We start from the raw sequence: 16,886 nt of genomic DNA, 5'->3' as shown, positions 1-16,886 counted from the left end.
GAAAAGTTCCAGATTTCACAGATCAGCTGTCTCTTGCAGAGTGAATAAACGTTCAGCACCAGACTCATTACGTTGGAATGTAAACACACACCGAATTACAGACCATGTCAATTCTATTCTAAGTGAATCTATTTTCCACACTGGGGCACTCTCTCAAAAATATACATTCTCATTGAATCGAAGTACATGGAATCTAAGTTACAAATGACCTTTCCCAATTAAGTGTGCCATTATTCAGAACCAGTAACCATTTGGATGCACAGTCAACTTCACTTGGTTCAACCCTCAAGGATGTAATATTTCAGCAAGCAATATATTTCTCCCATTTCCCATTTCCTGGTGTAATCTGATTCCTATTAAAAATTCTGTTGAGCCCTAGGATCAATTTTGCAGAGAGTACAAATTAAAATCAGCCTAACACTGTCAAAATCAATTTCCCACTTCCATCTCGGTAAGTGCGACCTATGTAGTAACTTACACTTTTCCATCTGTATTAACCCAGCATCCATTTCACCCCAAACGTTAACTGCCTACATGCGCAAATATATTCCAAACTCTTAAAACAGATCCCAACATGTTGTTTTTGAAACCAGAAACAGCAGACTGCAGTTTTACGTACAGCTGAAAACTGCACTCAAAACTGCATTGTTAAGAAATGGTTTGATCTTTTGTTCCCTCAAGGTTACAGCCATTTGTATAGCACCAAACACAAGTTTGCAGCAATTTGCACAGCACTGTAAAACATAATTTATAAACAAACAATGGTATTAAAAGTATTCCTTTGTATGCATAAGGTTCGTAACCTGGTGCAATTTTGTTAGTACAGCTTTATTAGAAAAAAGTGTTTAAAATCAGGGGGTCTGGTCTACTGCAAACCAAAATCACTAAAAATTGATTTTCTTAAAAACTAAGAAGAATTTAGTTTTACGTTGCCATAAAGCAATAAAATTCTAGCAATTTTCTTGACAAAACACTTTTCAAACATGCTTACGGTGGCCTGACAATAATAAAATAAAATCCTCTGTAAGCAGCACGAAGCAGGAACAATTAACAGAAATGCGCAATGGTGATTAATTCAGTCTGGGGCCTGGACAATATTTTGGACAGGGTCAGTTTTCAGTGTGATAACGTGCACAAAAGACAGGAGAACATTGAGGCAGTGGTACACCACTTGTTCTTTGAACTCATGGAGCTTTTGAATTGTTTTGCTCATTTCAGACCAAAATTATTTGATGTGAGAGAGATGAAGTTTCTGCCCAATGATGTTTGCCAACATACCAGCTGCTTTAGCCAGAGAACACCAGAGATTAGATAGCCCAAGCATTTGTCAGCTAGAACAAAGCAGTTAGCAGTAGGTCAGGGAGGGAATGTAACTAGGGCTCTCTCTCCTATCCCGGCTGCAAGTGTACTAGACCACTGGGCAACGATAAGATCATACTGGACTGTAATCCTTAAAACCTGCCAGCAATCATCATCGACACATGAAAAATCAACTCATGAGTGAGGAAGTCAATGCAATCCAGTACCTGTGGACCCCTCGGAGAGGTATGGTGACCCTCAGGTTGAACTCACCACCAGTTATCTCTCTCTCTTTCTGATGAGAGAGCAGCTTTTGTGGGACTATAGTAACCTTGGCAGTACAGACTTGATGGGCCAAAGGGCCTCTTCTGTACTATATGATTCTATGATGATCAAAAAGAAATATACCAATGAATGAAGGTGGGAGAATGACTACCGTCACTTCAAAATATCAACTTAGGGGACAAACATCTGAGTTAGTGCCTCAGAACCAAGAATGTCCAGGAAGCCAGCTTTTCATATATAACATTCACAAAATTTATAAATTCAAATCAGATTCTGTTCCATACCGATGATCATCCATATTATCTATTTGTTTCTTCACATAGCTATCTATCCGCTTGCGATAGGTTCGATTTGTTAGCTTTCCCACCATTCCCAGGCCGTACGGTCTTTTCTCCTTGGCGAGTAACTTCTTTACAGGTATAGCAATGCGCTGGCCTCTCCTTTGGCCACTCACACTGACCACCTCCTGCCGTAACCGCACCTTGGGTTGCGCGGGTGTTCCTTCCTTCTGCTTCCTCCAGCCCCGTTCCAACGGACTGAAAATGACAAATGATTCTTCACAATGACCCAGAAAAATGTAAACACTTCAACAGTCAATCAGCCTTGACAACTCTAATGTAAAACAGTTTTCCAATAAAAACAGGTCTTATTGTTTCCCAACAGATATGCAACATGGTTAGGCTTTTGATCATTTCATCAAATAGAATCATATACTCCTTATAGGCCATTCAGCCCATCAAGTTCATGCTGTCCCTCCGAAGAGCATCCCACCCAGACCCAGACCCTATCCTAACCCTGTAACCCTGCATTTCCCACGACTAACCCACCTAGCCTGCACATACCTGGACACTATGGGCAACCTAGCATGGCCAATCCACTGAACCTGCATATCTTTAGATTTTTGGAGGAAACCCACACAGACATGAGGACAACATGCAAAGTCCACACAGACAGCTGTCTGAGGGTGGATTCAAATCTGGGTCTCTGGTCACGTGAGGCCGTGGTACAAACCACTGTGTCACCGTGGAAAAGATTTGATAAAGTTACTTTCAGTACCACCATTAAAGTGCAAGGTGCATTCAGACACTTGTGAAAACAAAAACATCAATACATAGTCGTGAAAATTCAAATATGCAAGGTATTGTCTACAAAAAAAACATCAATACATAGTCGTGAAAATTCAAATATGCAAGGTATTGTCTACAAAAAAAAACACAATTATCTGCCTCCTATCAGTGAAAACATAACACAGAATTAATTGGGACATTTCGCCTCCTGGGGTATCTTTCATTTTTGTTTGAGAAAGGATGGACCCAATATTTACTGCGACAAAGAAAAGAAGGATTGTCAAGTAAGAAACCTGGAAGTAAGGGTAATGTAGGTGCACTCCTAAATGTAAAAGCAAGCCATGTTTAAACTTTGTGCAGTTGGTTTCCTGTCTGATGGATAGGAGCTAACTCTGACATTGAAAAGCCAAGCAAGTAGACTGATGAATTGAACAGCACTTGAGAAGTGTGTGGGTCACTGCTTGGGGGGACTGATCACATGCAGATCAATTTATTGGAAGGCTCTCTCAGTGGGTCATCTTGGTTACCTTAAAGCACAACTTCCCAAGCTTAACCTTAGATTCAGCTTCACAGCCCGTTGAGCCAGTTACAGCTCCTCCTCCGTATTTTCTGTACCTCCACCTGTTTTATCATTGTTGAAGGGGTGGTGGGGGCAGAATGGTGGTGCTCAGTAGTTAGCACTGCTACCCCACAGCATCATGGACTCAGGTGACTGTCTGTGTGGAGTTTGCACATTCTCCCTGTGTCTCTTGTGGGTTGCCTCCCACAGTCCAAAGATGTGCCAGTTCGGTGATTGGCTGTGCTAAATTGCCCCATAGTGTCCAGGGATTTGCAGGCTAAGTGGGTTAGCCATGGAGAACGCAGGGTGACAGGGATAGGGTAGGAGGTAACTCTGGATGTGATGTTCTATTGGCGGGTCAGTGTGGAGCCGATGGGCCAAATGGCTTGCTTCTTCATTGTAGGGATTTTTTATGTATCTTCTATACGTACATAACTGGAAGCAACATTCTCCACAAGCAATGCAATCAAGATGTTTACCTCAAGGATCCCATCCTCCTTTTACCAATTGGGACTTGAGACACCTTAAAGCATTTTATCTTCTCACCTGCCACAAGCCATTTGTCCCTGGGGTTAAGAGCTCCCCCACCCCCTCAATGGTAACAAAATCCGATAGTGGCACAGAAAACAGAGAGGAGGTGGAGCAAGTGGCTCAACTGGATAAAAAGCTAAACCAAAAGAGAGCTTAGGAGATTGTGTTTTAAGATAACCAAGATGACCCACTGAAGTAGATTTATTTTATGATGGAGATTCCAATAAGTCAGGCAGCTGAACAGAATTTAGTGGAGAGGCTGGTTGAGGTCAGCCCCGATCCCCAAAATTACAACAGCAAAATATTCCAGTGTTTCATAATTCCAGGAGGTCTGGAGGAGAGCCATTGGAATGGGAGATTAAAATTGCGTGGGGACATTTGAGGAATAGCAACCTACAGGGCCATGGGGGATATAGCAGAGAAATGGGGCTGACTGGATTCCTTCTCACAGGGACAGCATGGACTTGATGAGCTGAATAGTCTCTTCTGTGCGGCATCAAGGTACATTATACCTGAGGGCTCACCTGAGACTAAATTAATAGAGACATCAAATATTGCAAGAAGATTTATTTTATTGAAGGGGAGGAAGTTTAATTCTTTTAACCACATCGTGCGATATTTTCTAATCATTTTTGGAAGGAAGGTCAAACGCTGCCCAATTAGACAGATTGAAAATCAATATCTGCCGACTTTACAGGCTGCACTTAATTTAACGTGTTTGCAACCTGTACCTCTCTCCAGTGAATCAAAGTTGGAGTCAAAACCATTATGCCCACCATGTTCTCAGACAGCTTATCTACAATTTGAGGCAACGATATTGTACTGGAACAAAATACGATCTCGTGGAGATGTTTTCTGTTGCCCTCACCGCAACAAGTTAACCTGCGCTGAATTTCCATTTTTAACATTATTCCTTCCCCGTGCAGGTCCGACCCAGTGGAAAGCCTGAAACTCACAGCATTAGATGGCTTCTTTCGAGTTCCCTTTTGTCCAAGGCACTGCCGGTCAGGTCAGTCTGATCGAGAGACTTGGCCTCTGCCTCCTTCACACCTTCTGCTGGTTCAAATACCTCGTCGGGATAGGTGGACAACTCTTCAGGTAGGACTCCTTCCTGGCCAAAAGAAATAACACATTCAAGACAGAAAAATCTTAGCAAATTTGAGACAATTACAGTCTGTCAGATACCATAACAATTAAATATGAATTACATACGTGAGCTGTATCACAGCACATTGTTCTGCCATTACTCATTTGAGCAAGAATGGGCAGCCTTAATGGCCAACAGATGGAGTTATTTTAAAGCTAGTCTGGTAATGAACAGATGCCAATGAAGTCTGAATGAGATGAGGCTCAGTATTGCAGTGTATTGCTTCTACATGCTAATTGGCTTAATAAGACTTAAACCTTTCACTGAAATCAAAGGAAGCTTTCCAAGTTTCAATAAAATCCACAAGACAAGCCATTCAAAGTTGAGAAACCTTCAATGTGCCCACTTTCTGTCTTTCAGAGCATACGTAAACTCAAATGAAGAAGGAAAGCCTCTTACACTGTAAAACATTAGTAAATTTTCTGTGTCTGATCAGCAATGATAAAGAACTACCAAAGAATCCAGCAAGAAACGGGCAGTTCTTTAAGTGCTGAAAGGTTACGTTTCATGGACTTCTCTTGTTTGTTCAATGTCACCTATCAGTGTACGTTAAACAGTGATAATCTCACATTCATGGCAATGGGGATTACTTTAAAATGTGCTATCTGCAGCAGCCAATCTGTACTCAGCTTTGAACAATGTTGTTCCTTAAGGAAACTGATATATTACCAAGCTGATCCCTTAGCAGTCCATTGCATCAGAACAGTGTGAAAATCTACAACACACTGATCTTTAGCATTTCTACGACAGAGCCAGAATGCTGCATAGTTCTGTTAGCCACTCATTGAAAGAGGCTATTAACAATTGCTTCAATGTATGTTTAATGTGCCTGTTCTCAAGACTGTGCTCATTTCTGTGTACTGAATCATAGATTTGACAGAAACACATTGTAACAACTTGACATTTCATCACGAGATTTTTCAAATGAAAAGTACAATGCAGTCTGGAGGGTGTCGCGAAGTTCAGCTGGGGAGGTCCAAGTTTGACTCTCAATGAGGCTTGTATCCAGGTTTCACATTCTTTACTATCATGGGCTAGACTATTGAAGAGGAAAAAAAAGTAAAAACAATGACTGCAGATGCTGAAAACCAAATACTGGATTAGTGGTGCTGGAAGAGCACAGCAGTTCAGGCAGCATCCAACGAGCAGCAAAATCGACGTTTCGGGCAAAAGCCCTTCATCAGGAATAAAGCCTGATGAAGGGCTTTTGCCCGAAACGTCGATTTCGCTGCTCGTTGGATGCTGCCTGAACTGCTGTGCTCTTCCAGCACCACTAATCCAGTATTGAAGAGGAAAAGGCAGGCAAGGCTACTGGGAAAGATTGCTTTCAGGCAGGTTTACACAACTCAGAGTTTAGAGAAACACTCAGAGAATCACACAACACCAGGTTATAGTCCAACAGGTTTAATTGGAAGCTGACAACTGTGCACTCCACAACCACCTGATGAAGGGGCAGTGCTCAGAAAGCTAGTGCTTTCAATTAAACCTGTTGGACTATAACCAGGTGTTGTGTGATTTTTAAGTTTGTACACCCCATCTCCAAATCTTGATTGTTAGGGTGCAACTGCTGGCTGGCACTTGAAATATTACAGAAATTACAGACACTGTCCCAACATGCCTCTCCCCTAATCTTCTCAAACGCTTCACTTCCTACGACCAGAATACACATCACCATCTCAGAGTTGAATCGCTGTAGGTTTTCAAAGAGTCATAGGGTAATGCATTCAGTCATTCTCAAATGGAAAAGGATCTTGTTTAATACGAGGGGGCATTCGTTTAAGGTGAGAGGAGAAGTTCAAAGGAGTTGTGAGGGGCAAGTCTTTTGACACAAAAAGTGGTAGGAGTTTAGAATGTACAGTCAGGGGTTGTGGTGGTGGAGGCAGATACAATGGGGGGGTTTAAAGGACTTTTAGAGAAACATATAATTATGCAAGGAATGGAAGAATATGGACCAAGGGCAGGCAGAAGGGATTAGTTTAATTTTAGTACGACAGGGTCATAGAGATGTACAGCTTGGAAACAGACCCTTCGGTCCAACTCGTCCATGCCGAACAGATATCCTAACCTAGTCCCATGAGCAAGCACTTGACCCATATCCCTCTAAACACCTTCCTGTTCATGTACCCATCCAGATGCCTTTTAAATGTTTAAATGTATCAGTCTCCACCACTTCCTCTGAGAGCTCATTCCATACACACACCACCCTCTGCATGAAAACGTTTCAAGTCTTTCTCTTTTAAATGTTTCCCGTCTCACCTTAAATCTATACCCTCTAATTTTGAACTCCCCCACCCGCAGGGAAAAGACCTTGCCTATTTATCCTATCCATGCCCCTCATGATTTTATAAAACCTTTACCCCTCAGCCTCCGACATTCCAGGGAAAACAGCCCCAGCCTATTCAAGCCTCTCCCTATAACTCAAACTCTCCAACCCTGGCAACATCCTTGTAAATCTTTTCTGACCCTTTTCAAGTTTCACAACATCCTTCCTGAAGGAGAGAGACCAGAACCGCATGCAATATTCCAAAAGAGGTCGAACCAATGTCCTGCACACTGGATTAGTGGTGCTGGAAGAGCACAGCAGTTCAGGCAGCATCCAACAAGCAGCGAAATCGACGTTTCGGGCAAAAGCCCTTCATCAGGAATAAAGGCAGTGAGCCTGAAGCGTGGAGAGATAAGCTAGAGGAGGGTGGGGGTGGGGAGAGAGTAGCATAGAGTACAATGGGTGAGTGGGGGAGGAGATGAAGGTGATAGGTCAAGAGGGTGGAGTGGATAGGTGGAAAAGAAGAGAGGCAGGTCGGACAAGTCCGGACAAGTCAAGGAGACAGTTACTCAGTTTGAAACTAGGATGAGGTGGGGGAAGGGGAAATGAGGAAGCTGTTGAAGTCCACATTGATGCCCTGGGGTTGAAGTGTTCCGAGGCGGAAGATGAGGCGTTCTTCCTCCAGGCGCCTGGTGGTGAGAGAGCGGCGGTGAAGGAGGCCCAGGACCTCCATGTCCTCGGCAGAGTGGGAGGGGGAGTTGAAATGTTGGGCCACGGGGCGGTTTGGTTGATTGGTGCGGGTGTCTCGGAGATGTTCCCTAAAGCGCTCTGCTAGGAGGCGCCCAGTCTCCCCAACGTAGAGGAGACCACATCTGGAGCAACGGATACAATAAATGATATTAGTGGATGTGCAGGTGAAACTTTGATGGATGTAGAAGGCTCCTTTAGGGCCTTGGATAGAGGTGAGGGAGGAGGTGTGGGCACAGGTTTTACAGTTCCTGCGGTGGCAGGGGAAAGTGCCAGAATGGGAGGGTGGGTCGTAGGGGGGTGTGGACCTGACCAGGTAGTCACGGAGGGAACGGTCTTTGCGGAAGACAGAAAGGGGTAGGGAGGGAAATATATCCCTGGTGGTGGGGTCTTTTTGGAGGTGGCGGAAATGTCGGCGGATGATTTGGTTGATGAAGGTTTGTAGGGTGGAAGGTGAGCACCAGGGGGCGTTCTGTCCTTGTTACGGTTGGAGGGGTGGGGTCTGAGGGCGGAGGTGCGGGATGTGGACGAGATGCGTTGGAGGGCATCTTTAACCACATGGGAAGGGAAATTGCGGTCTCTACAGGAGGAGGCCATCTGGTGTGTTCTATGGTGGAACTGGTCCTCCTGGGAGCAGATACGGCGGAGGCGGAGAAATTGGGAATATGGGATGGCATTTTTGCAAGAGATAGGGTGGGAAGAGGTGTAATCCAGGTAGCTATGGGAGTCATGGGTTTGTAAAAAATGTCAGTGTCAAGTCGGTCGTCACTAATGGAGATGGAGAGGTCAGGAAGGGGAGGGAGGTGTCAGAGATGGTCCAGGTAAATTTAAGGTCAGGGTGGAATGTGTTGGTGAAGTCGATGAATTGCTCAACCTCCTCGCGGGAGCACGAGGTAGCGCCAATGCAGTCATCAATGTAGCGGAGGAAGAGGTGGGGAGTGGTGCCGGTGTAATTACGGAAGATCAACTGTTCTACATAGCCAACAAAGAGACAGGCATAGCTGGGGCCCATACGTGTGCCCATGGCTACGCCTTTGATCTGGAGGAAGTGGGAGGATTCAAAGGAGAAATTGTTAAGGGTGAGGACCAGTTCGGCCAAACGAATGAGTGTGTCAGTGGAAGGGTACTGTTGGGGACGTCTGGAGAGGAAAAAACGGAGGGCTTGGATGCCCTGGTCATGGCGAATGGAGGTGTAGAGGGATTGGATATCCATGGTGAAGATAAGGCGTTGGGGGCCAGGGAAACGGAAGTCTTGGAGGAGGTGGAGGGCGTGGGTGGTGTCTCAAACGTATGTGGGGAGTTCCTGGACTAGGGGGGATAGGACAGTGTCAAGGTAGGTAGAGATGAGTTCAGTGGGGCAGGAGCATGCTGAGACAATGGGTCGACCAGGGTGGTCAGGCTTGTGGATCTTGGGAAGGAGGTAGAACCGGGCAGTGCGGGGTTCCCGGACTATGAGGTTGGAAGCTGTGGGTGGGAGATCTTCTGAGGTGATGAGGTTCTGTATGGTCTGGGAGATGATGGTTTGGTGATGGGGGGGTGGGGTCATGGTCGAGGGAGCAGTAGGAAGAGGTGTCCTCGAGTTGGCGTTTGGCTTCAGCGGTGTAGAGGTCAGTGCGCCAGACTACCACTGCGCCCCCTTTATCCGCTGGCTTAATGGTGAGGTTGGGATTGGAGCAGAGGGATTGGAGGGCTGCGCGTTGTGAGGGTGAGAGGTTGGAGTGGGGGAGGGGGGACGATAGGTTGAGGCGGTTAATGTCCCGGTGGCAGTTGGAAATGAAGAAGTCGAGGGCAGGTAATAGGCCAGCGCGGGGTGTCCAGGTGGATGCAGTGTGTTGGAGGTGGGCGAAGGGGTCCTTGGAAGCCTCGAGCACACCTCTTCCTACTGCTCCCTCGACCATGACCCCACCCCCCATCACCAAACCATCATCTTCCACCCTACAAACCTTCGCATCAACCAAATCATCCGCCGACATTTCCGCCACCTCCAAAAAGACCCCACCACCAGGGATATATTTCCCTCCCTACCCCTTTCCGCCTTCCGCAAAGACCGTTCCCTCCGTGACTACCTGGTCAGGTCCACACCCCCCTACGACCCACCCTCCCATTCTGGCACTTTCCCCTGCCACCGCAGGAACTGTAAAACCTGTGCCCACACCTCCTCCCTCACCTCTATCCAAGGCCCTAAAGGAGCCTTCCACATCCATCAAAGTTTCACCTGCACATCCACTAATATCATTTATTGTATCCGTTGCTCCAGATGTGGTCTCCTCTACGTTGGGGAGACTGGGCGCCTCCTAGCAGAGCGCTTTAGGGAACATCTCCGAGACACCCGCACCAATCAACCAAACCGCCCCGTGGCCCAACATTTCAACTCCCCCTCCCACTCTGCCGAGGACATGGAGGTCCTGGGCCTCCTTCACCGCCGCTCTCTCACCACCAGGCGCCTGGAGGAAGAACGCCTCATCTTCCGCCTCGGAACACTTCAACCCCAGGGCATCAATGTGGACTTCAACAGCTTCCTCATTTCCCCTTCCCCCACCTCATCCTAGTTTCAAACTGAGTAACTGTCTCCTTGACTTGTCCGGACTTGTCCGACCTGCCTCTCTTCTTTTCCACCTATCCACTCCACCCTCTTGACCTATCACCTTCATCTCCTCCCCCACTCACCCATTGTACTCTATGCTACTCTCTCCCCACCCCCACCCTCCTCTAGCTTATCTCTCCACGCTTCAGGCTCACTGCCTTTATTCCTGATGAAGGGCTTTTGCCCGAAACGTCGATTTCGCTGCTCGTTGGATGCTGCCTGAACTGCTGTGCTCTTCCAGCACCACTAATCCAGTATTTGGTTTTGAGCATCTGCAGTCATTGTTTTTACCTTTTACAATGTCCTGTACAGCCAGTGGGCCGAAGGAGACATTCCTGTGCTGTACAGTTCTATGCTCAAACATGTCCTGCTTTCTGTCACATTCAGAGTTAAGTGACCTTGTTTTGCAAAGGCTTGGATTAAATGCAGTCAAAATGTGAAATACACAAGAGAAAAATCAAATAACTTCATTCTGTGGTCATGAGACCACACAGGCTAGAAGGTCATCTTTAGAATTCCTGCATGTTGCAGTTTCTGGAGATTCAACTCATTCTTTATTCAGTGAAATAAAGCAGTGAGGCACAGAGATTTCTCCAACACCATTAGAAAGTGTTTGAGCATTAACATTCACAATGGACCTTCTCTGCCGAAGTTTCTGTCATGAATTGCTTGATAGTACAATAGAAGAACAGAAAGCAAGTCCCTGCTGCTGAAAATGCTCGATAAAAAGGCAAGACACCTCTGAAGAGAAGAAAGAAAATAACCTCCAGCACAAAATGTCAGGACGGATATTGAGATAGAGTGATTTGACAGTGAGAGCCCGCTAATCAACAACCACCTACATTTACACAGCACCTCAGCATCCCGTAGTGCATCACCAGAGCACTGACAAGCTTAGCTACTGTGAGGTGTTACAGCCACAAACTACCAGGTGGATTAGCGAGATAGATTTCAAACAGCAACATAGGAGGTGATGAGGGAGAGAGATTTAGAAAGGGACATTATAATTAGCACATTGACAGCAATCATAACCAGGAATCTTTAAAGGACCGAACTCAGAATCATACAGTACAGAAAAGGCCTATCGAGTCTGCACCAACTATTCATCAAAAGGTGAACATCAGGAGTGGGATCTGAACATACGACTTTAGAAAGGGCCCAGAAATTACCAGGTTTCAGCAAGGGAAGGAGAACCAACCACAGCGTCTGGCACCTTCGGCCACTTGGCCATCCTGGTAAATTAATTAGAAGCAAAATAGTGTACCTCAGAGAGGCTGTGGGATTGCAGAAGTAGTCGGGCTGAGACCATGGAACAGCTGGGATATAAGAATGAGAATTTTGAATTTGAGACATTTATTATCTGAGTGCTAATGAACACTAGGGATTATAAGAGAATGTAACTTGCGGTGAACTAGCAGATGACTTCAAATTTACAGGAGAATAGATTGAGAGGTTGTCCAAGAGTGTATTAAAATAATCAAGTCTAGGGGAAGCAGAAATACAAACATTTCAACAATGACCTGAGGCAGGAACAGAAATGGAAGATGGGAATAGGTGCTTTTCGTACTGGCATGATCAGGCAATTAGGAGCTCATCTCAGGATCAGTTAGGATGTCAAGGTTGTGAACAGTGAGTCAAGGAGAGGGATGGAATTGTTGCTTGGTGAATGGAGTTTGTGGCAGCAACCAAAACAACAGGGCAAATCTGCTGAGGTGTGGCGATCAGAGTCAAATAGTCACTCCCTTTCTTTACACTTACACCACTCTGGACCTCTGCGTTGCTGGTCTCAAATTCCAATCCGCGCCTCTGAGAAATGTGGAAGATACCTGTTCTGGAAGCCCTCCAGTCCAGTACAGGACCAGAGCTGGCTGCTAAACCAGATCCTGTCTGTACAGCAGTAACAAATCATATTCTTGGGGTTGGAAGTCCCAGCTACACTTTAGCAAGCTACAGAAAGGAGGCAAACGTTTGTTTAAGGTAAGTAGTTGAAAGGGTCAGGGTGGCAATTGGCAAGAGGTAAACATGAGCATCACCGGGGAAGAGTGGGCAATGTGGGGGGGTAAAAACAATTGGGCATCACAAAGACTGGTACAAGAAATAGCTGAGGGCTCTACCAGGCCAGTTTGTATCAGACAAACACCATCATTGTCATCTCCATAAACCAGGCATTCTGGGAATTAAAAAAAACGTTTCCAAGGAAACAAATGTCGAAACTGGTGGAGTCCCATGTAGTGTTGTGGTTTAATACTGCTCCTAATTCAGTAGATAATAAAAGCAGGAAATATCTAGATTGTGACCTTTTGCATAAAGCAGGTTGTAGTAACAATAAACCAACAACAGGGTATGGCAGCTCCCTGCAGTCAGTGATTAGAATGTGACGCCCCTGTACAAACCTGTGAAAGTTGCTGGGAGAGAAACCACAAACTGTACAGAAGATCCCACATTACATGGCCACACCACCCCACACACACAGCGAAATACCATCACCAGATACGTGTTCCCCTCCCCTTCTTTGTTTGCCTTCCACAAGGTCCGTTACCTCATCTACTCTTTCTTCACTCCCAACACACCCCCTACAGCACCTTCTCCTGCAATTGCCGAAGGTATAACACCTTCCCATTCACCTCCTCCCTCCTCACTATGCAAGGGCCTGAACACACCTTCCAGGTGAAGCAGCACTTTACCTGCACTTCTCACAATCTAGTTTACTGCATTCACTGCTCACAATGCGTTCTCTACATTGGGAAAATGAAGCATAGACTGGGTGACCGCTTCACAGAATATCTATGCTCTGCCTGCAAGAAAACCCTGAGCTTCCAGTTGCCTGTGAAGTAAACACACCACCCTGTCTTAGGCTTGCTGCAGTGCTCTAGTGCAGCTCAGCACAAGCTGAAAGAACAGCATGTCATTTACTGCTTGGTGATCCTGCACCCCTCCGGATTCAATACGGAGTTCAATAATTTTATGGTCTGAACTCTCCCAGGTCTAGACCCCAATCCCACACACCAGGCCTGTTATCGCAGTCTGCCATTACACACTCCCTATTGTTAGCCACTAACAATCTCCATTAACAGTTATTCACCACCCCAGCCAGATTGTTATCAACTCCTTTGTTTGTCCAACTATTCTTCTCTCTCTTTGGGCTCTATCGACTCCTATAATTTACTCCTTACCCCCTCTCCCGATCCTCCTTGCTGCATATAAACTGACATTTTCCTGGTTACTCTCAGTTCGGAGGAAGGATCACAAGACCAGAAACATTAACTTTGATTTCTCTTCATAGATGCTGCCAGACCTGCTGGAAACTTTCCCAACAACTTCGGTCTTTGTTTCTGATTCACAGCGTTCGCAGTTCTTGAGGTTTTCATTAAGGAAAAAGACCTAGACTTGTGTAACTTCAGATCACTTCGGCACAATCCTGCTTTGTCTTATGAGCAGAAGTCCCTTGGGTACTGTGTTATTGAGGACATTATTCACCCCAATGTTTTGAAGCTGAGTGATTTTAAGGGTTAAGGCTGCATTTAACTGATTAAATGCACAAAAGCTCTTGCACACAGGCTGAATGACATGTAATCATATTTTCATTGTTTCTTTCAGAATACTTTTTAAGTTGACCATATGCTTCAACTCTCTGAAATAATCTCGAATTCACATTTCACAAGTGGAAACAAAATAAAAATCATCGAATTATAGAATAGTAAGCACATTCAGTTCATCAAACACATACCTGCTCTATTGAAGAGCAACACGGACATTTTCACTCTCCTGTTCTTAACCTCATATCCTGGAAATTCATTCCTCTTTCAAATTCTTATCCCACCCTCCATTAAAGACATAGGTGACATAATGTTACAGGTCATTCTCCTGTAACGCATGTTTATTAAACGCAATTTGGTTGTAACACAATTTGTTAATTGCGGACTATTTTTAAAAAATAAAACAGACTCCCATTCACTGTAACCCGATTCCATCCCCGGCACTTGCTGAACAGCAAAACCCAGCCTCAGGGTCATCTGTCTGCAAAATGCAAATTCAGTGTGTTCAGCTAAACCAGGAATGCTATCAGCTCTGCAAGCCTTGAAACTTAAATTGAAACTGGGAATTGTAGTCTACATTTAGAAGAAATTTTATTCCAAACCAGGGAAGAATCTGGAAGACTGGAATTCAGCATCGGCATCACATGGTTAGTCAGCTCACCTGCTTTCTGGTGAAGAGCTTTGTAAAAGGTACAGTGCTGTGGTCAGTGATTTTAGTGTTAGTGTTAAACTGACTGTATTATTTCATTAAAATATAAAATTTAAAGATTTACTTAGACTGTGCTTTGTTTGTGTTAGGCTAACTACTATTTTTGTTTCTATTTTTGATGGTTTGCCCCCAACCCTATTTATCCCATAGACGCCATTATTTGCATTGCAAGATTTTCTATAACACGGCGTCACACAGGAATGCAACTATTTTGTCATAGGAGAGCTACTTGTAATGTCATTGCACTGTAATCCAGAGGCCCTGGGATACTGAACTGTGGACCATGGTGCTGAGGGAATTTTAGTTCAATTAATTAGCCTGGAATCGAATGCTCATTTTAGCAATGCTCACCACGACAACCATCATTGATTGTTGTAAAAGTTCTTCTGGTTCACTAATGTCACTGGAAATTGAATCCAGCACGGGAGAGGGAACTGGGGATCGCGAGATCGAGCCCTCGTGGGGAAAGCCTAGTGTAGAAGGACTGCATGGTTAGAGGAGGACTGTAATTTGGAACTTTTAACTTTATTTTTTAATTACTACTTTATACTGACAAGAACTGTAATTTTATTATTTTTTTAAATTGTAATTTATCTCTTCAGTTTTCTACTTTTTACCCAAGATTGTGTGCCTAGGTCTCTAAGATGGCACTGTGAATGGGGACATTGTAAACTTTTCACTGTGCTCAACTACATGTGACAATAAAACTTAATTCTGATGTTCATTAGGGAAGGAAATCTGCAGTGTCTAACCTCTTAACATTACTCCAGATCCACAGCTGGCTCTTCATTTTTTTAAAAAAATCGATAATGACAAAGCAAAGCCACTCGGATGAAGGTTAATTAAGAATTGACAATAAAGGCTGGTCGTGTCAGGGATGCTCAATCCCAGGAAAGGCTAAAGATGCATCAACTCTCTCTACCCTTTGTGAAATATTGCTTATGATGATGATGAGATTTAATCTTCTGCAAAAATCAAACCACCTTCCATCCACCTATATCTAGTTTGCACTAGTACACGTTGCTTTATTCCCTTTTCGTGGCTGGTCTTGATGAGATATTCTTCAAACTAGTTAACGCAACTGCATCGGTGATATTTGTATCAAGATCAATATATTGCAAGTTGGATCCCAATGTGGCATATGCTGCAGATTTCAATACTTTGTGGTTTGGAATCTCACCCTTGCGAAAAAGGAGGTATCCAGCTCATCGGGGAAATCCACCGTGTCCTCCTCCAGGAAGCTGGCAGGTGTAAAACTGCGTCTTTGAGCCCGTCGTGTCGCACTTTCCCTGAGAGAGCGGCCCTGTAAAAGATATCAGCGATTTCATGACTATACAACAAAAGGTCACTGTCTCAGCACTCCGCAGGTCACCCCACACCCCTGTGCCTATATACAAGCATGAAGTGAAGGAAGAGAACGACTTGCATTTATGTAGCACCTTTCATGGTATCAGAGCACCCCAAAAAAGATCCACAGCCGATAAGGTGTTTTTTTTAAAACAAAGTAGGAAGTGGGGCAGACAAATTGTATACAGCAAGCTCCCATAGCAACATGTTTATGATAGTGTTTGGAGGATAATTATTGACCAAAACACCAGGGACAAACACTTGTTGATTTTCAAAAATGATGCCTTAGAATCTTTTACACACTCCTGCCGGGTCACACAGGGTCTCTGTTTAACATCTTATCTGAAAGAAGGCACTTTCAACAGTGCAGCACTACATCAAAGAGCCAGCCTTGATCTTTGTGTTGCAATGGGAATTGGAACCCACAATGTTCTAATTCAGACATAGAATGCTACTAACTGAGCCATAGCTGGATTTGATCTGTGCTGGCCACCTGCAAACTGATAAATAATGCAGTAAATAGTTTGTGTAAAAGGTTACACCTATTATGCTCCAGTCTTGATCTACCTGTAAAGGGCAACGATCTCTACATTATCATCAATCCACAATGCCCCAATCGCTTTCACCCAAGAGGTTCGCAGTATTTTGATTTTATATTGGGAGACCCAAGATGCCTTCATCCTACAAAAGTTGAATTACAGTCTCAGCACATTGGTCTCTCTGAAAAGAGAATTTAGCTACACTATAAGAATCATCAGGCACCAGCATGCAAGTTAACAGCGTACTGCAAAAAATGATCCAGGGATCAAGTG

At 44.7% G+C, this 16,886-nt stretch overlaps 1 protein-coding gene across 4 annotated transcripts in view; it reads right to left on the bottom strand.

The window, feature by feature from the left end:
* The window catches only part of rhbdf1a (rhomboid 5 homolog 1a (Drosophila)), a 308,833-nt gene that overhangs the window by 45,886 nt on the left and 246,061 nt on the right, over positions 1–16,886 (bottom strand). For all 4 annotated transcript variants that reach the window (XM_072559432.1, XM_072559434.1, XM_072559436.1 and 1 more), the window contains 3 exons: positions 15,908–16,030; positions 4,698–4,852; positions 1,869–2,120 (listed from right to left, as the gene is read on the bottom strand). In XM_072559432.1, the coding sequence (XP_072415533.1) occupies positions 1,869–2,120; positions 4,698–4,852; positions 15,908–16,030 (530 nt within the window). The remainder of the gene's footprint in view (positions 1–1,868; positions 2,121–4,697; positions 4,853–15,907; positions 16,031–16,886) is intronic.

This window comes from Chiloscyllium punctatum, chromosome 40 (assembly GCF_047496795.1).
Source record: "Chiloscyllium punctatum isolate Juve2018m chromosome 40, sChiPun1.3, whole genome shotgun sequence".
In the NCBI taxonomy this organism is placed as follows: Eukaryota; Metazoa; Chordata; class Chondrichthyes; order Orectolobiformes; family Hemiscylliidae; genus Chiloscyllium; species Chiloscyllium punctatum.
This window is presented reverse-complemented; position numbering and strand designations above follow the sequence as displayed.